At 36.4% G+C, this 20,989-nt stretch overlaps 1 protein-coding gene across 2 annotated transcripts in view; it reads right to left on the bottom strand.

Annotated features, from left to right (window-relative positions):
• Window positions 1-12,782: 12,782 nt before the first annotated feature.
• Window positions 12,783-20,989, bottom strand: part of LOC5574680 (atrial natriuretic peptide receptor 1) — a 72,962-nt gene continuing 64,755 nt past the window's right edge. Inside the window, exons 7-15 of one of the 2 annotated variants that reach the window (XM_021845945.1) lie at window positions 20,358-20,478; window positions 20,171-20,286; window positions 19,948-20,026; window positions 18,911-19,031; window positions 14,476-14,998; window positions 14,092-14,434; window positions 13,423-14,036; window positions 13,219-13,366; window positions 12,783-13,157 (exon numbers count right to left, since the gene is read on the bottom strand). In XM_021845945.1, coding sequence (XP_021701637.1) covers window positions 13,082-13,157; window positions 13,219-13,366; window positions 13,423-14,036; window positions 14,092-14,434; window positions 14,476-14,998; window positions 18,911-19,031; window positions 19,948-20,026; window positions 20,171-20,286; window positions 20,358-20,478 — 2,141 coding nt within the window. In that variant the 3' untranslated portion in view covers window positions 12,783-13,081. The remainder of the gene's footprint in view (window positions 13,158-13,218; window positions 13,367-13,422; window positions 14,037-14,091; window positions 14,435-14,475; window positions 14,999-18,910; window positions 19,032-19,947; window positions 20,027-20,170; window positions 20,287-20,357; window positions 20,479-20,989) is intronic. The other variant, XM_021845946.1, reaches the window with a different exon arrangement.

The raw sequence follows: 20,989 nt of genomic DNA, 5'->3' as shown, positions 1-20,989 counted from the left end.
CGACCAACTTAATAAAATCTGTGAGAAAGTTTGAAAAGTTGTTTTGTCACATAGCTGAAAATAATCGCATAACAGTCACATTGAGATTATGCATGGGCCTCGTAATGTAATAGTAATGATTGGATTTATTTTCTAACTAATCACCCAATATGTAAGATAAGAGTTGTACAATACTTAAGCTTGTACGGTAGAGGGGTTAAAAGCCTTGTTACTGCATAATGGAAACGTTTACTCCAGTATGCCAATGGCTTACACTTACGTAAAGAGAAATATAACGTGTTGCTAGACATGTTGTATTTTATTAATTACCCTGATTTTAAGGTGCAAGAGAAAATGACACAAAAGTCAAAACTGAAAAAGCAGTTTTCTCCTTTTAAAACAACAAATTGATGAACATAAAAACACACAGCCTTTTTATTTGGCAAATAAAAGAGCTGTGTGTTTTTATTTTCCTCGATTTGTCTATTTAAAAAGAGAAAACTGCTTTTTCAGTTTTGACTTTTGCACCATTTTTACTTGGGCCTTAAATGGAAGATAATTGCAGATTTCAAGCTGATCAATATTCTCATGGGGCTGAAAGGGTAATCCAAAGTTTTCATGTTTTGTTTGCCTGTGGAACTGGAAAAATGATGGGCATAATGAATCAGCATGGCCATCAAGTCTTTCTTTTGATGAGTACCCAGACAATAAACCAGTGCTATAAAAAATGCTAGCTATAAAAAACTAGACATTAATGTTGCATTGAAAATGCATTCTTCGATTCGTCATCTTGCAAGATTTCTTTCAAACCTTGAAAGTTTTTCTGACGAGCAGGGTGAGCGAGCACATCAATATTTTAAGGACATAGACCAACGGTTTAAAGGGAAAACTAACGAAGATAATGTAGCTGCAAGTAAACTTTACTGTTATCTCAAGAAATTTTAGATCTCCGTGAACAATAAATAAATTCGATTTGAAAATGGTTATTTTTGATTTTTGTAAAATGCTTAAATGTCCAATAACAATTAAAAGGCACTTTTTGTGATCAAATGAAATATTGCCATTGCGCTGTTCATATGTATATGAGAAATGAAGCAAAGGTGATATAGCCATCACACTAGCAAAGAATTTTATAGAAATAAGTGAAAAGTGCGTTAGCCTGTTAGATTTTAAATTCATTATAGTAAACAAGAACAAAACAACCTGCAAGGGATCCTCCATAAAACACGTGATTATATTATTGGTATTTTTCATCCCCGTTCCCCTTGTGGTCGACTCTTTAATTTTTTTTTTTTTTACATGAACCTTAACCTTTGAACATACCCCCCCCCCCCCTTAAATTAACCCGCAATTTATGGACGCCACAGTATGGTAAAGGGGTTGTTCATAAACCACGATATTTCTGAGGAGATAGCTGGTGGATTGTAGTATCACTAAAATCGCTAATTTCAACCATTTATATCAAATATTCCATCATTTGCAATACTTTAAAAATAGGGAGAGTACAAACAAGGGTGGAGGGAGGTAGTCCATGCAAATCTTAGTACAACTCTTCATATTGAATTTCAAGTTTAAAACATAATATGGAACATGAATTCTGCTGTCCTGAATATAAAACACTGTGTCGGGTTATTAATAAGATTAGATTTTTAAATAAAAAAATGCAAATTGTTCAAGTGTATTTTTTTAAAAAGACCTGGGGCAAACACGAACATTCTGAAAACGCCATTGTTTTTATTTATTTTCATACTTTCAAGCCTGGAGTGTCCGGTCTCTGTGCATTCATATCGACTTTTTTTTTGTCGAACTGTGTAATGTAATTTTAACTTTTTTCTGTGGATAACAAATGAGGGACTAATAAACATCAAATCGTTATTTGTTTCGATTTTTTTAATTGTTGTGTACGAATTGTGGAAATTTGCGTCAAATGATCCTTTTGCGCCATTACCTGATTCCCTGCTGAATATTATTTTCGCAATTCTTTCTTCCGACATTCGCACTAAGTGACCAGCCCACTGAAGTCTGCCGTATTTTACACGCTTGATAATATTCGTATCTGTGTACACTTGATACAACTCGTGATTCATGCGTCTATGCTACACACCATTTTCGAGTATCCCACCGAGTATTGTCCGCAGAACTTTACGCTCGAAAACACTGAAAGCTTTCCGGTCTGCCTCTTTCAACGTCCACGCTTCGTGTCCGTAGAGAGCCACCGGAAGAATCAATGTTTTATACAGGGCGTATTTCGTTTTCGTTTGCAAGCTGCGGGACCTAAGCTGGTTACGTAGTCCGTAAAAGGCCCTACTCGCAGCCGCAACACGTTTTTTCACTTCGCGGGAAACATCGTTGTGACATGTTACAAGAATTCCAAGGTAAACAAATTCTTCAACAACATCAAATACATTCCCATCAAACACTACCTCAACACCTACACCACCAAGCCTGATTCTATCTCTACATTCAACCATGTACTTTGTTTTGGTTGAATTAAAGATCACGCCTATCCTCGCTGTCTTCCTCTTCAGAGACATGAAGGCCTCTTCCACTGACCTGCGATCGATTCCAATTAGGTCTATATCGTTCGCAAAGCCAAGGAGCATGTGCACCTTGAGATAATAATGTCATTTTTCTGCACACCAGATCTCCTAATAGCACCCTCGAGTGCAATGTTGAACAGTAAATTCGAAAGTGCGTCTCCATGCTTCAACCCGTCAGACTTCACGAACGAGGTTGACACCTCGTCTGCGATCCGAACACTTGATTTCGAACCATCTAGCGTAGCACGTATCAGCCAAATTAGTTTCGCCGGAAAATCATGTTCAGTCAATATGTGGGGGAGCGAGTGACGAGGGCAGGATCAAACATGTCGCGCGTTGGTCGAGTGAAGTGAAAAAGTGCCGCGATCGGTTAGTTCTGTGTGATCTTTTGACCTTGACGCTTGCTCCTTGGCAGTGCGTCAAGAAAGCCCGAGCAGTCGTCAGTTGTTTTCCCTCTCGGGTCGTGCTTTTAAGGGGCGGTCCATTTATTACGTAAGGCAATTTTCGGGATTTTTCGAACCCCCCTCCCCCCATGATAAGATTTTTTGTATGAAAATTAAAAATAAATTGTATGCCGCGTAAGAAATCTCAAACACCCCCTCCCCCCATAAATTCTTACGTAATTAATGGATCGCCCCTTATATAGCCGAGCAAACGAGTTAAGCTGAAAGTGGATTGTTGCTGCTCAGTCAAGGATGACGGATCAATTGGTGAGCTCGTTTCATGCTACTATTTCTAATCTATAAAATATGTATGGCTGCACATTAGGGTGCGGCTTATTTTTGAAAAGTTTTCAAAACCAAAAATTCGTGTGCTCTACTGAATTCAAATCACATTAAAAGAGATACCTCAAAATCTGAGCCAAAAATATTAACATTTAGAGGTGGCGCAAGCGTCTTGAAGTTGAATTTTCAGGTTATAAAAAATGACCTTCAGTGAAGTACACATAACTTTGTTATTTTTCAACCGATTTCAAAACTTTTAGCATCACTACCTTCAAAATTAAATTTGTGAAAACTTTGTTGAACATCAAAATTGTCTAAAATCAAAACAAGTTTTAGTTAAAAGTAATTTATTCCAAAAGTTTCCTCATTTTGCTAAAAAAATCATTTTTGTTTGACCATAACTTCATTAAAACTCAATCGATTCCAAATCTTTTTACATGCTTTTGAAGCAAATTTATTTGTTTTCAAACTGTACATACAACATTTTTTTCTAACAAATATTTTGACTTAGGTATTCAACAAAAACTACCCAAAAACATGATTTTTTAATGAAAAAATCAAATTTCTTTGGATAATTTAAGTTTTTTTTTTGCCGAAAATAGCATTTTTTCTATAAAACTTAAATATGTAAAGCATCTTGCCTTAATTACGAGTTGAATAGTGCATATATTTTTTAACATATGCACACATAATTTTGTTTCAAAATTATTTAAAAATTATTGCAAAGTCCTTCCCAAAGGTTTAACAAACGAGAAAAATTAGTTTCAGCTTAAGAAACAATATTTAACTGCCAAAGATTTGACAAAACTGGAATTTTTCGTTAAAAAATAATGTTTTTGTGCAGCTTTTGCTGAATAACTTGGTCAAGACATTTTTTAGTGAAATGTGATATATGAAAGGTTTGAAAACAATTAAATTAGCTTCGAAAGCATGTAAAAAGATTTGGAATCGGTTGAGTAATCATGAAGTTATGGTCAAACAAAGTTGAAATTTTTAGTAAAATGAGGAAAAATTTGGAATAAATTACTTTTAACTAAAACTTGTTTTGATTTTAGACAATTTTGATGTTCAACAAAGTTTTCACAAATTTAATTTAGAAGGTATTGATGCTAAAAGTTTTAAAATCGGTTGAAAAATAACAAAGTTATGTGTACTTCACTGAAGGTCATTTTTTATAACCTGAAAATTCAACTTCAAGACGCTTGCGCCACCTCTAAAAGTTAATATTTTTGGCTCAGATTTTGAGGTTTCTCTTTTGATGTGATTTGAATTCAGTAGAGCACACGAATTTTTGGTTTTGAGAACTTTTGAAAAATAAGCCGCACCCTACTGCACATTTAATCGATTCAACGGTAGGACGTAAATTTGATTTTTCAACAAACTATGAATGGTTCGTCACTGTGAGTGTCAACATAAACTCTAATTCATGAATTATTTATGTTTAACATTTTTTTGTTTTCATAACACCCCTTTCATTTTATCTTTATATTTGTAATTAAAAAAAACTTTGAATTGTTCGACACTACAAGTGTAGACTTGCGATAGGTTCACTTTATTCAACAAACTTTGGATGGTTCGCCACTGTAAGTGTCGGCATAAGAATAAGGGTGTTCTATGATGTTTCAGCCAATCGAGTTTTTTGTTTCTTTTCAAATAAGTAAAATATAATAACACATGCTTTCGTCCTGACAGCTGTAGGAATGTTACATTTAGGTATTTGTTCAACAAACTTTGATTGGTTCGTCACTTCAAGTGTCGGCATAATTTTCCACTACATAGAAATTGTTCATATCAAATGAAAATATTATATTTTCATAAAAGCATATTTATATTCGACAAATAACTATTTATTATGGTCTAATCACTTATCAAAGTGAATCCGTTGACCCAACGATCCTCGCCATTAACAAACATCCCTCCCAGTAACCTTTGTGGAGATGCAGAGGCAAACACGGTCTCCAAATAGCAAAGGTTACACACTAACATTCCTTCCCTCAATCCCACCTGACTGCAAGGACGTGGCCGGCACCGTTATTAACCTTGTATAAATAGAGGCACTGAATTATGCACACTGAAGAAGATTATGGCAAATCCCAGCCAAACTTCTAGTTGATTCTTTGTGCATTTTCACTGACTTCGGTCAATCACGGAATAGCAACCATTGATATGTGTAGTCAGTCTAAGCTAAGCTAAGCTAAAATCATGTTCAGACATTATCTGCCACAGCTCATTTCTTTTCACTGAGTCGTACACCGCCTTGAAACCAATAAATAGATGGTGATTCTGCAAGTTATACTCCCAGCATTTATCTAGGATCATTCATTGCTAAACATCTGGTTCGTTGTCGAACGACCCTCACGAAAACCAGCTTGGTATTCGCCGAAGAAGGACTTCTCGAGCGGTCTCAGTCTGTTAAACAGGATGCGCCACAGAATTTAGTACGCCGAATTCAGCAGGATAATTCCTCTGTAATTGGCACACTCCAGTCTGTGCCCTTTCTTGTATATAGTGCGGATGAGGCCATCCAATCAGCCAGTGGGCAATTCTTCGTTCTCCCATACCTTCAGAAGTACTCGGTGGATCGACTGATAAAGCTGCTTACTTCCGTGCTTGAGAAGCTCGACCGGGATCTCGTCCTTCCCAGCAGCCTTACAGTTCTTCAGCTCGCTGATAGCCTTTTTAACCTCTCCAATGGTCAGTGGGTTCACAGCTTGATCGTCACCATCAATGTTCATCCTATTCCTCGCTACATTTCCTTTTTCACCGTTCAACAATCGCTGAATATGCTCTTTCCACCTGGCAGCCACCGCCGTTTTATCGGTCAGCAAATTCCCTTCTCGATCATTGCACATGGCGGGCACTGGTACGGTATTGTGCCGCGCACCAATTACCAATGCATAGAATCTCCGCTTATCATTCCGGTTCATGCTTTCTTGAGCTTCAGCTACCACACTTTCTTCGTGTTGCTTCTATTTCTGCGGTGGATTCGCTTTTCTTCGGCTCTCGCTGCCTTGTACCGCTTTCTGTTCTGTCGGGTTCCGGCCACAAGCATGCGGTTTCTGGTGACATTCTTCATGTCTGTCACTCTTTGGCACTCTTCATCGAACCAGTCGTTTCGTCATTGACCAGTGCGAATCACTTCTCGCACCGTTGTTGTCACAGCTTCATGGATAGGGTCCCACAGGCTGTCGATATCTCTAGCAACGTTGATTCTTCCCAACTGCTCGTCTAGCTGCTGACGGATTTGTGCAGCTACCCCATCAGTCGACAAGCGTTGTATATTAAAGCGCAGCGTTCTGTTTATGCTAGAACTCGTGACGCTGGATAACCGTGCCCGATTTTTAGCTACAACGAGATAATGATCCGAGTCGATATTAGGGCCTCGGAAGGTCCTGACATCCATGACATCTGAGAAATGTCACCCATCAACCAACACGTGGTCTATTTGGGAGCAGGCATCGCCACTCGGGTGTCGCCAGGTGTGTTTGCGGATATTCTTTCATGCGAAATAGGTATGGCTGATTGCCATCTCTCTAGCAGCAGCGAAGGTTACTAGCCGCAGGCCATTATCATTGGTAACGGAAAGGAGGCTTTCCGTTCCAATGACGGGTCGGAAGAAATCTTCTTTCCCGATCTGTGAATTTGCGTCGCCGATGACTATCTTAAAATCTTGTTTTAGGCCTTATCCAGGCTCACATAGAACTTATCTTTCATGTCATCGGGCTTATCGTTCGTTGGCGCATATATGCTGATCAGGCTGTAGTTGAAGAACTTGCCCTTCATTCTCAACACACAGATTCGGTCGCTTACCGGTTTCTACCGAATGATTCGCTTCATCTGCTTCCCAATCACTATGGAGCCAACTCCACGTTCTGCTCTGACGCCACCGCTGTAGTAGATGTGCTACTTGAATGAAGTGTTGTCGATGGAGTCCACTGCTTGCAATTTACGCTCTCCGGTTCTCGGCTAGCGTATTTCCTCGATAGCTGCCATGTTTACGCAAACATTCCGCAGTTCACGAACCAGGAGCCCAACACGCGCGGATTCATTCAAAGTTCTCACGTTTCAAGATCCAACTTTCCAAGCGTTGTCCTTCATTCGTTGCCGGGTCTGTTGCCGTAAAATCAATCCGTTTGCTCTACTTCTGCCTTTCTTGGTTGGTGAAGAGTCTTCAAAGTCTTCGAGATTGAATATCACTCCGTTATTTAAAAAAAAACAGACGTCATTTCGTGTCCACAAATTGTTTTGAAGCCCTAAAATCTGGTCTATGATAATGTGAATAACGACATATGGAGTGAAAATTACATCGATAAAGCGAGATATCGAGATTAGGAGAGTATCGAGATATGGAGATTGAGAATGAAGGGACCGACAAAAATCATCGACATTGGGAGAGATATCGAGATATAGAACATCAAGATGTGGAGAGTCGACCGTAGTTAAAAAAAAATAATAAACCTAATTCTATCAAAATATAATGGAACATATTTATACATTAGTTCACACTAATTCGATCAAAAAATAGCATTGTGGAGAAAATTCATTCATTCTATCACATCCTAAGTAACAACTCTAGTTTTACGAATTACTTGCGGGGTATAAAAAAACGGCCATAAAATCACGATCAAAGAAAATTACCTAGTCTTTCATCGCTTCCCCTTAAACCTCTTGAAGACTACTGAAGACTGAAACGTGCCTAGTTACCCACTCTGAAAGAGGCTATGAAGTGTATAGTAATATCGCACAAATAGCATTAATGGTACCTATGATGAATACTTTCATCTAGAACCATTTTCAACATGATTTTATCATAACGTTTTAGGATTTATGAAAACAAATCGATCTTGTCGGATACATTTCAACGTGAAGAAAACAAGATATGATTGAAAACACGATTGCGATCATTTATTTCGTAGTTCTTGTTATTAGAAGATTTTTTTTTTTGTTTTATTGTGGATGTTCAGCTGGGCCAGGCCTCCCAAAATCATCCACAAATTGATTCCGGAGTATGTTCCCAAATTCAATAAAAAAAACCTTTCAAAAGATCTAAATTTTCCCCCGCAATTCCTACAAAAAAAATGATTCTAGCAGATATTTTACTTAGATATTTCGCTAAAAATGTTGCTAGAAATTCTATCTAGAAATAATTTTGTAAAGATTATGATTCATTGATAATTTCCCAAGAAGATTCTGATGAAACTTTTTGGGAAGTAATTAAAAGAAACAATATATTATAAGAAAGGTGCTAATTATTCTGTGATAATTCTTCTCTAGAGAAAAAAAATATTGATAATCACTTATCTTTCGTTGTCCATCATTTCCTAGGATTTAAGATACAAATATCTTAATATTGGATTGTAATTCTTGAATTTTTCGACAAGAAGTTATCCAACAATTTTTTTTAGAATATCTTCCAACACTTCTTTTTTTAATTAATAAAACAGGATGAATACTCAAAAAAATAGCTGGGTTTGAATGGAGAAAAAAAAACTCTGTTATTTTACTTGGATGAATCTATGGTAAATGTTTTGGAATAAGAATCTTCCGACGACGTACCAGGGGAAACAATAATCTATTTATCTAATTTGTTCCCTAAACAAATTGCTCGGATATTTTTTACGTGTGAAGAGTTTTTGGAAGAACAGTTTAACGGGTTGCTCGTGCTAGAAATGAATGAATTATTTAGAAGTTTCTTAGCTATAGTAGGCATTTTAGAGGAAATTTTCAAATATTATTTTCGAGAGAGTTTTGAAGGAATGCAACATCAATTTGAATTTAAGAGAAATCTAAAGAAATACTTAGAAAATGTTCTGTGAAAAAAATGCAGATACATTTGCGGAGTACTTCTCTGAGAAATCGTTAAGAACGTTTTCCCAATTGAGTCTTGTTCAATTGCTTTTAAAAATCTTGGCAAACTTTTAGAGTAAAACCTGAAAGAATCAATTAATATTTTTGCAGGAAGTCCTGAATAATTTTTGCTGCGAATTTTTAAAGCAATCTTGGAGCAATTTCTTAGAGATTTTCAGAAAAAAAAAATTGTTGATGAGATCTGAAGAAAAGCTTTAGGTAGTATGTTAAAGGCAAAGTTGGAGAAACTGTTGGTGAATACTCTGATGAATTAGATGAAACAATCATTGTTTGATGATCTTGAAGACAATTTTGGCGAGACTCCTAGAATTTCTTGTTCTTCTTCTTGTAGAAATCCTTAGTAATTCCAGAAACTCTTAAACAAATCAATATTAAACAACTGGTTGACATATGAAACTAGCATTTGGAATTCATAAGTAAAAACTACGTTGAGGGTCTTCCATAATAAATGTTTAGATAACTTTCTAAAGCATTATTTGGCGGAATTCTACAAGATATTTTTTGAACAATTTGGTAAAGATCTTTCAAGACATTTTATGGCAAGATCAGAAAGCGAAACTTTGAGAAAAATCTGTTGAATAATAATTATTAAAAACCCGGGAATGATGTTAGGTGGGAATCCTTGGTTGAACTCAACGAAAACTCATAAAAGAGTTCTTGGAGAAAGCACTGAGAAAGTAAGGAATTAATTCATGAAGGAATCCAAGTGGGAATTGTCAGAGGAATCTCTTAAAAATACGTGGTTGAATATTTGGAATTTTCATGGAAGAACCACAAGGGATATTCTTCTTGAATTATTTGGTAAATTTCTTGAAGGATTTTCTATTGGAATGGACAAATGAAATGAATTCCGTGATGAAAATTGAAATTTACGAATATTACAGATGTGCAGCGATATAAGAAAAATCTCAAACAAATTAAATCAATACACATCTATGAAAAACTACGAAAATTACGAAAATCGTGATTATTGCGACCGGCGTTACTTCTGTAAAACAAGAATTTGCTAGCTATGATTAAGCGAAAATTTGTCCGAAATTTAAAAAATTGATCTCATGAGTCAATTTAATCATTTTTGATGGTATAAGCGTGCATGAAAATATCAGTTATTGAGTTTGTGGGATAGCCTAAGTAACATTGATAGCTGTATAACAGCTTGGCCAGCTTAATTTCTGTTTTTACAGCTTATTTTAGCTGAATTATAGTTGTTTTTGCAATTTCTCATCGTAATAGGCTGTTTTTCACCCCGCCAATCTGTCGTGAAACAGCCTACTTTCGTGCACTGAATTATTCAGCGTGAGTCATTACGCAACTGAAACAAGTTGCAGACAACCAGAACTTGCATAGCAGTATACGAACAAAGTCGCTTATTTGTACAAACTGCATCACTCCCGCACTACATGGTAGATATAATCGTTTTTTCGATGAGTTACCTCGCATAAAACACTATTTTATGAGTTTATATGTACATTCTATTTCATCCAGTATACTTGCACAAAGTAAGTCGAATCAATCCATAGCAGCTGTTCAATAAATTATAATATTTTGTTATCTTAAATTAAGTCGCACTATAGTACCGACTAACACGCAAGAAAATCTACACACACGCATTGCATGTTATGTTTCATCATATAAAATATGCACGTATATCGCCTCCTCTTTTGTACGTCTTATTTTCGTCTTCGCCTTATTTTCGCGACATCTTGAAATTTTGCGTATACAAGCATCGCATAACGCAAAAAGTGATTTGGTTATACGTACATTCTGGTTGTCTGGGGAATTATAGTTATGTAAATGAAATTATATTTTGCCAACAGCAAAGATTTGTCTTTTTGGCCAATAAGCTTTATGTTTTCCATTTCATAGATTGATCCAATCGCATAGTTTTACTTCAATCTAAAGCTGATGATACTTCAACAATATTTTTATAAAGGTTACATCAAAAGTAAACCGTTTTATCTAATTTATAATAACCTGTTTTTCGAATCCTAGAAGCTATGCAGTGCAACCTTGTGAATTATGTAAGGGGAATTTAAACGAGCTTTCAGCTTGAAGAAGAGCAAATTTTCGTAATGAAGGAAGCACCACACTTAACCAAAGACTTGCTTGCAACACTCAGTGTTACAGTCAAACAAAAAATCAACAAAATGTTTTTCAGTATAAACCTGGAATCGCACACACACCCCATAGCACAATGCGCTTAATATCTAAACAACAATGCGATCGAACGCATTTTGAAAATATTAGTTATCATAGCGATCTACACATTCACATCAATACGGTTTTATCTGGATTTTTCTACCAGTTAATTTTTATGTTTGTTCAGGGACTCACAAAATTGACCTTCTTTACTTTTATATTGCAATTCTACTTCACCGGACAAACTAAGAGTGAATTGAAATATACCACTGTATGGACCGGGTGAGTTTAATAACTTATTAAAGAATCCTTTAACACCCCATATTTTCAAAAACAGACTTTTTTCATAAAAATTATCAAAAATCAAAACCTGGAGAGTATTTTCAAAACTTTTTGTTTACATTATGATCTCAATTAAATTTACTCATCTGCAACCTGACTCACATATTTTTCTCAATATTGTTTCCTAGTTTTGTGAATGAATGTTTTGAACCCATAAAATTCAAACAAACACATATTGAAATGTTTTCAATATCTAGAAACCACAATACTTTATATTAATAGACAGTAACTATCACACAATTCAGCTCGCAAACCTCCGAACAAATCAATTATTTCGGGTGACTGATATATCGAGTTCCGGGTTTTCAATCCCTCGAGTTCGGGGAAGTTCAATCCCTTAACACCCCATGTGTCCTTAACACCCCATTTTACGATACTCCAGTAGTGTACTTGTTGTTTTGCAAAAGGAACTATTTCAAAACAAAATATCACTATTGAATAAGAACAAAGAACTTTTATTATGATTTCGATAAATTTTGATTATTGCTGCCAACTTTCTCTTCACTATTAAATGCATTTCTTGCTATTCAAAACATTGCAAAAATTCGTAAGCGATAATTACACAGCGTAACGAAAATGCCTTTTTGCATGTCTCAAGGATCAAATGTGTCTCTAGTATATTTGGGTTCTTGTATCTGATGCCGTTCGCAGAAGTGTTCCAGCACATCACAATTTTCTGCTACAGGTTGTATAAAACACTGTTTTCTATGATGTTCACATGAAATTTAAGGTGTGATTTATCAAACTTTTTTTGTGAAGCCTGCAAATATTATTTAAACTTTCATAATTTGGTTGAAATAGCACTATTAAATTTAGATTATATTGATTTTTTCGACGTGCTTGCAATCTCCATACAAAATTCTTCGTTTTTCTTATATGGCAAAATAAAATACTCTTCGGACCATCAAAAAATACCTTTTGAATATCGAAAATACTACGAACATTGTTGATAAGTATTGTTATGCACATGAAGTTTATATTCTGTTGCTAATTAAGTAAATAAATTGTCATACAATCTGACAAACTTGATGCAAATTGGATAATATAGTCAAATTTTGCATTTTTAACATTTTTTTTAAATGGCAATGGATTTAGCCACCCTTATTTAAGTAAATAGCGGTATATTGGTGCATGAGACAAAAACGTGTTCCGCAGTGTCACAGAATGTCACTAAAATCAAACAACATTATAATAAGAGCATTCTACATTCAGTCCATTTATTTCCTATCAGTTTCAATTATTATATAATCCCAAGCACAAAAATATCTTCTCATCTGTCTCAATTTCTAACACGATTTGATTTCTGTTCATATATGTACTTAAACGAGAGATTCCTATTTGAATTGACATTCATTGTTGCAACTAGTTAAAAGCCCGTGTATCGTGACATAGCAATATGAATATGTATAAATATCTGTGATTTGTTTGTTCTGATAAGACACCATGACTAGTTTTTCCTTGCGTTAAAATTGTTTGATACGTTTAAACTTATTTTCCGATTGCCGGGAAGAGAATCGGAAATGGAACATCATTATCAATGTAGTTTTTCATCGGTGTTGGGGGCCTGCAATGAGTGAAACGTTTAGTTCAATTTTCCACTGTACTTAAGTGGATCGGGAGCTTACCTTGGATCTGGTTCAGAACATTCCAATAACCAAAACGTTGTGCAGATTCCTTTTCCTTTAAGTTCAACTTCTCCTCGCAATTCCAATCGAAAAGTTCCAAATTTGTCTAGGATTTGTTTAGCCGCCTCAGACACATGAATTTTCAATGCTAAAATTAATTAATTGTTAAAATTAAGTATAAACTACAGAAACAAAACAACTTACGATGTCCAGTAGATTCCATCCTCGATGCCGTATTAACCGTATCACCGAACAAACAATAGTGAGGCATTTTCTGCCCAACAACTCCAGCGCAAACCGGTCCCGAATGGATCCCAATACGAATCTTCAGCTGCTGTTCAGGTTTGTGCTTGATTGTGAATGACTTTACCGCATCCAAAATCGCCAACGACATTAAACCGATTTCCCGCGCATGATCGTGTCCATTTCGCTCCGGAAGTCCCGATACCACCATGTAGGCATCTCCGATGGTTTCCACCTTGTAAACGTCGTAAAATTCAATTATTCTATCGAAAGTGCTGTACAAATCGTTCAGGAAGTCGACGACCTCCATTGGTCGACTTTGAGCGCAAAGTGCCGTAAAGCCTACAATATCACTGAAATAGATTGTGACACATTCGAACTGCTCCGGTTGGACCATTTCCCCGGCAAGAAGTTGCTGTGCCACCGGCCTCGGTAGAACCTGATACAGAAGCTCTTCGGTACGCCGTTTCTCCATACTGAGCTGTTCGGTTTTCTCTTCGACCAAGCTTTCCAAATTGTTGGCGTACTGCTCCATACGACGCAGCAAGTCGTCCATAAGATTCTCGCAAAAACCTCTGAAATATCGAACATATTAAAATTTGAATCAAAACATAAATGATTGAAAAATACTTCATAATCAGTTTAACCGTGCTCTTTATTTGAATGAAACTTGGACGATCGTCTGGACTATCCGACCAACATTTCTCCATTAGATCCAGCAAATCCGGGGGACAGTCTCTCTGGCCAACAAAAGGTCTAAAAGGAGGGCTTTCATGAGCTGCAACTCTTTCCGCAATCTGCTGTGGGTCCATAAACTGCCGAGCCGTCTCGTACGGTCCACCTCGAACAACGATCTCCTCCAGAATGATCGCAAACGAGTAGACATCTCCCTTCTGAGTTGCCGGCGTTCCTGGGATCACCGTTGTCGGAAGCAGCTCGGGTGCTACCCACAGTAACTCTGGAAAACTCAATTCTTATTAATCGATTAGACTACATCTAGAGCATTTAAATTACTGTTGTAGTAGTTTTGATCCCGCACAAACTCCGACGGAGTCGTCAGAGTACGAAGTCCAAAATCGGAGATCTTCAGAACAAATCGGCCATCGATCAGACAGTTACAGGACCGTAGCTTTCCATGAACTCCAACGTCACTGTTGTGAAGATACGCCATTCCTTTGACGACATCATGAATCAACGACATTCGGAAATTCCAATCCAGCTGAATGGCTTCGTTTTCCAGAACATCCTTGAGACTACCTTTCGGACAGTATTCGGTCAATATCAGAATGGTCGGCCTCGGTAGATCGATGCATGCGCCCACAAAGCGAACTGTATTCTCGTGGCTTACGTCTCGGGCTTGTTTGATTTCCCAGAGCAGCGTTGAGGTTATGTAAACCTTCTTTTTGGCTACCTTTTTGATGGCAACTCGCTCACCCTTGTAGATGCCGATAGTGGTGAACAACTGGGCTGGCAATTGGGAGTGGCCACTGGAAATGGACGCACGACCGGAGCTTCCGAATTGCTGGAGGGAAAAATTCTGCAGGCAAAAAGTTTGTTGATTTGAGAATAGTTTCAAAATATTCTGTGATGTCTGGCGAAAGTTTTCACATCTGGAATTTTGGTCATTTGGCATAATATCTATCAAATGCAAAGAATTGTTCCACAGTGAACATATCGTTTGCACAAAGTTCGTATACTGGATCAAAAGGATTCAGTAGAAAATAATACATATATCATTCTATCTACAGTGAACTCTCCCTAACTCGATATTGAAGGGACCATCGAGTTAGGGAGGTATCCAGTTACAAAGCCATGAAATCGAGGTAGCCATGACAACCAACTTTTACTATGGTTCTCTAACTCGATATCGGGATACGGAATATCGAGTAAGGGAGAGTTAACTGTATATAAATTAAAATGGAATGGTGTTTGTATGTTACGAAATGGCTCGAGAACGGGCCAACGGATCAACGCCATGCTTTCACTGATTTCTCAAAGATTTCACTGAGAATCGACAAGAGATGCGACGTATTTGTGAGTTAAATGGTTGGTGAATATCAACCGGAAAAAATGGAACAAATCATGATGCAACACACTGACATTTTGTAAGCTATATTTGCCTGATCTGCTTCACAGCATATTGCTTAGCAATACAACGATTGCCGAGATCTAGTCGTCTCGGAATAATTTTAAAGGAAATAATGTGGTTTGTTTTATTTAAAAGAATTTAGTAAAAATGCAATGGAAATCACGTTTTCGAGCTCAGCAAATATTCGATAACTCTTAAACGCGTTAAATGATACCTTCGGCATAGTTTTCCTGCTTTTTTTCTACTATTTCATTAGTAATAAATGATTGTCAGACATTTCCCCAAAATCCATTTCCTTGAATGAAATTCCCCACGGAGTTTTACCGAAAACCATTTCTTCAAATGAACTGCTTTTCCGAAAGGTTTTTAAAAGATTTCTCATGATTTTATTGCAGGTCTCGGTATATCAGACTGTTTATCTACAACTAACAATGAATTGGGATTATTTTTGTTAAATTATTTAAACTGTCAAATACGGTCCACGTTTTACATTTTTTTTTGTAGTCGTCCAACCAAAAAAAAACTGAAATAGAGAAGGATCATGCCCACGTCGTTTTGTAAATCCAGAAATTGAACGTTTTAACAGTAAATATCGATTTGGTTCAGAGCAGAACATGTAGAATTTTGTCTGCGCCACACGTAAATTCGATAAATTAAATTTTTTATCTTTTCTGACTTGAGACTGTTTGAACAAAAATTAAGTTTTGCTATGCTAAACATGTAACTCCAAGAATTGAAAAAGGCAAAAGGTTGGTTCTTTCTTATGCATATCTAAAGGTATGTTGAACACGGCATTTAATGTCTTCATTGAGAAGTTTCCGCTTCATAGAATATTGACAGAAATTTTAGATCAATTTTGTTATTACTACATACCTGTTCAACCAAGTGGGATGGCTATCGGTATCGCGTACAATGGAACTGAGTAAATGTAGTACACGACACATATTGTACAAACAATCAACGTTTACTCCTAATGAAAATTATGCGGATGCAACTCATAGAGTCCGTTTCTCAGTCCAATGTTCTTATAAGCATTACCAGATAACTTTTTATGTTCATTGACCTTTTTACATTCGTATATCATGCGGCACGAAGCTTATGTCCTGATAAGTCGAGAAAATGTTAAACCTGCCACCCATAGTTATTGAGACCGTCCTTCATGGGGATCGCGTAGATGAAATACAGTATCGGACATATAAAATGCACCAAAGCCGTTTTCCCATACAAAATGGTCAACTTCAGAGGGTTATATCTCCTCCGTTTCTCAACCGATTCATTTCATTTTTTCTTTGACGAACTACAAATTATTTTAATTATTGATTACTATTGAAAAAGTTGTGCGAAAACTATTGATTCAAAAGTTACAGATAGGTTGAATTTGGACATAAAAAATGCACCAAGACAGATAGAGACGTATCAGGCAAACTACACGTTGTATCATTTTTCTGTTTTCAGCATATTTGGCTCTTATCACTCAATAAACACAAGAATTGGTGAAATATAATTCGTGATTTCAAAGGTATACCTTCAGTAAAACGTTAAAGGATATCAACATAAAATTTGTATTGTTCATGCAAATAAGGATTTTTTTAAGCGAAAAATAACTTTAGAAAACAGCTTTTCTTAGGCGTTTTTGAAAAAAAAAAACTATTTGGTTCTTCAACCAGAAGCATTTTGTTAAATCTTATCAATTCATAACGTCGAAGACTAATAGTTAAACGATGCACATAAAACTGATTACAATTTCATTCATAAATAATTTTTTTCATCCATTTAACTTTGAAGTTGAAATGTGTTGCAAGTTTCCCCGTTTAACGGTAATGATGTACCGTCAAGCTACCATTCACCGTGCATTTAAGAAAAATCTGCACTTCAAAAAATTATATAACTTTTCCGAATAATTTGAAGCGTACTAGAATACCACTACGTAGCGTGCAATTATATCATAATTATGGGGAAAAATCTAAAACTAGTGATGTATAGCAAAAAATTATGTATGAAAATGTCATGTTTAGGTCGCCTCGTACTGTTCTATGTCACCATTTACCGTGCACATTAGTGCACCATTCACCGTGCGTATAGTTTTTTCATGATTTTATTTCGTATCTTGAAGAAACGTAGTTGATGGAGCAAACTTCATTTACAATAAAAGCCATAAAAAGTTAAAAAATTGGCTAAATCATTATTTTTTCATTAAAATCGTTGTAGAAGGTTTGACTTTATTGTCCAAATCATTCCATATTCACTAAAAAACTAAATATGAAGTTGTTTAATCACGTCATAACAATAAATCTAATATTACCGAATAATTTCATGCCTTTTAAACTAATGCACGGTAAAAGGAACCATATATACTGAAAAGGGTCCATTCACCGTGCATTTGGGTTTCGACTGAGAAGCAATAAAAATTCTAATTAAAATGAAAAAATGTGATTTTTTGGCGTTTCTACTAAGGGTGTTGAAAAATCTCATTATCGAACAGAATTCACATGATTTTGACTTCATAAACTAGGTTTTCAGAATTCTTTGTGACAAAAACTACTTCATTTTATTAGTTATATCTTATTTTGCTGACAAAAGAATAATTTATGAAAATTGTATGAATATTCTGTAGGAATTTGTATATGTGCACGGTGAATGGAGGCCGCACGGTGACTGGTGACATAACGGTATATCTGTTAAACTGACTCCAAAATGTAATGTAAATGTCGTTATACGAATTGATTCAAATTACGAACCCTGATTTAGTTCCTAATATGCATGAAGTTCTAGTGTGAAGTAGGGCAGTTCAAAATTTAAAAATGATTGAAAATCCAATCTGCTACATTTTTTTACCTTCTTTAAGGTGAACAAAGTTGCTGAAGAGAGCAATTAAATCAACGGATGGGAAAAAGAAAAGCTATTTCTGAATGTATTTGCTAATTTTTAACTCCATATGGGAAATAGTCCTGCAAAATTCTGCAAGAATCTCACACAAAATTAGTTCAAAAAGGTTTGTAGAGTAAGTTTTTTCTGAAAGATTATTAGTTTGTTCTAACGTGTTTGGAACATTTACAAAATGTACCTATAGTAATTTACCTATAAACCTACATCATTTTTGGACCACCTTCAAATCACCAGCAATTAAGCTGTCAATTTAACAGCACAATATTTTTATAGTAAGAAAGGTAAGAAATATATGAGAGATTTATTTTTCAATCATTTTTTATTATGCTTGTGTACTGTACAGCACTTTCACTTAGCTGAATTTACTATGTTATAATTATACTATAACATACCACGTAAGGTATAATGAAGCCCCAAGGATCTCGTCGTTTTCACATAATTATTTTTCGCAACGTTACCAACCCACATACATACCTCATAGTTCAACTTCTGCAGTCCCATTTTACTGCCGAAAAGTCGTCCTACTTCCAGTAGAACCTCATCCGGGCGCACCCGCCAGGACATGTTGTTCAGTTCGTTATTTAACTTCATTTGCCTGGAGTTGTCGTCGTCATCGTCCGGTTACGGATGCGTGCAAGAGAAAGTGAAAGGGTGAAGGCAAATGAGCACACTGGAGAGGCCGAAAATGCGAAGTAGGGTGATTCATTTTAATATAAGGAAAATCAAACTGTAGAAATTTTAAGTTGCGCCACCCAAAATTGTTCATTTGGACCCCAAGAAACTATTGTGAATGTTTGAGTGGAATCCGTCAACTCTAAGAGAGAGCAAAACATGCTTAAAGTTTGTATGGCGGCAATCGACCATATATATGGGAAAAAAGTTCCAAATCCTGATGGTGATGTAGTCGATGAATTTCTTTCATTATTGATTTGAATATTCTCAATTTAGAAAAGGCTGCAACAAAACTTTTCGTTAAAGGAAAAACAACAAGAAAAACTGGAATTGTTTTTTCCCCAGGGTAAAAACAGCAGAGAATTTTTTTTTACCGAGTCTACTTAATATTTTTGATTACTGATTAGACTGACCCGTTCTACCCGAATTTAAGTTTCCCTAGGTATTACTTGTTTGTTTCTAATCTTTAAAAATAAATCTAGTTTCTTGCAGTCTCTTCTATATTGATTAGAGAATCTTTGAATCATTAATAAGAAAAATTGATTGGCTATAATGCCATCTATAGTGGAAAATGTTATTGGAACCGTTTTTCCCATATATTTGGGCGTCTTCCTCCATACAAACTTTAAGCCTTAGGGCTCAAATTTTCACAGTAGCATCTGGAGGTCTAAATGAACAAAATTGGAAGGGGTAACTAAAGATTTTTGTAGTTTTTTTTTCATAATGGGCCACCCTACTAGGCTGTAGGGCTGCAGCACGTGTTTGGTACGTGAGGAATTTCCGGCTAACGCGCGGTAGCCCTCCGAAAACTTTGCGGAATCTTTATTATCATTTCTTACTTGCAAAGAATGTACGTGACGGCGGCGCCGAACGCAGATATTATCCCAAACCCGATCAACGCGTAGATGAGAATTATTTCTGCGGAGAGAAGAAATCGAAATGGAAATGTTAGAAAACATCAGCACGAGCACGTGCTATTTGGGCTTGGAAAAACAATTCTTTAGTGTTTTTTCAATGTGGGCCCGATATTAGTTTTGGATATCAGGAGATTAGCCTCATTACCGCTTCCTTGGCACGACGGTGATGTTCCCAAAAATCCACACTTGGGAACATCGGGTGGAGGACCTTCCCGGCCACCTGGCCAGTGGATTCGTTTGCCCTTCACCGGAGAGTAAGCTCTGACGATGATATGAGAATACAGCGGTTATTATGGGTTAACGACTATTGCGGGTATTCCCAAATCCTTTACCTTGTTCGTCCGTAATAATGGGCTACCACCTCGAAGCGTCCGGTAATGGGGTCCAGGTCGAGAATGGAGTAATCTGCGTCCCGATCTCCATTGTCGTCGATTCGCACGTTTCCAGTAATGCCTGTGAAAGATAGTAGAAACATTCGCTCATTATGTGATACCTCCTTTATATTCTTTATAAGTATTTTTTTATCTATTTGACAGAATCATGAGCTGCAGCACCCTCATCACGTTGAGACGTGATTCAATTATCACATCGTAAAACAGTAAACATCAACATGTAGCTAGCGATATCGTCCAGGATATGGAGCGTAAAATTGCCAATATATCTATGTAAGTAGCCGACCAATTCTGTTGGTTTATCATTGATTCCGATCCGATAATCTTGGGCAAAGTAAAATCGGGTTAAAAAAGGAAAATAATATCCTTACACGCGAGCACAATTTTATTCACCTATAAGTATACAGTCAACTCTCCCTTCCTCGATATTTTGTTCCTCGATATCTAGTTAGAGAACCATAGTAAAAGTTGGTTTTCATGGCTACCTCAATGGTCTTTTTGATCGCAGTTGCTTTGATTTTGTGTTCTGTAACTCGATACCTCCCTAACCCTGGTCCCTTCAATATCGAGTT

Source organism: Aedes aegypti, chromosome 2, assembly GCF_002204515.2.
Source record: "Aedes aegypti strain LVP_AGWG chromosome 2, AaegL5.0 Primary Assembly, whole genome shotgun sequence".
NCBI classification, from domain to species: domain Eukaryota; kingdom Metazoa; phylum Arthropoda; class Insecta; order Diptera; family Culicidae; genus Aedes; species Aedes aegypti.
The sequence above is the reverse complement of the archived record's forward strand: the minus strand, read 5'-3'. Positions and strand labels throughout refer to the sequence as shown.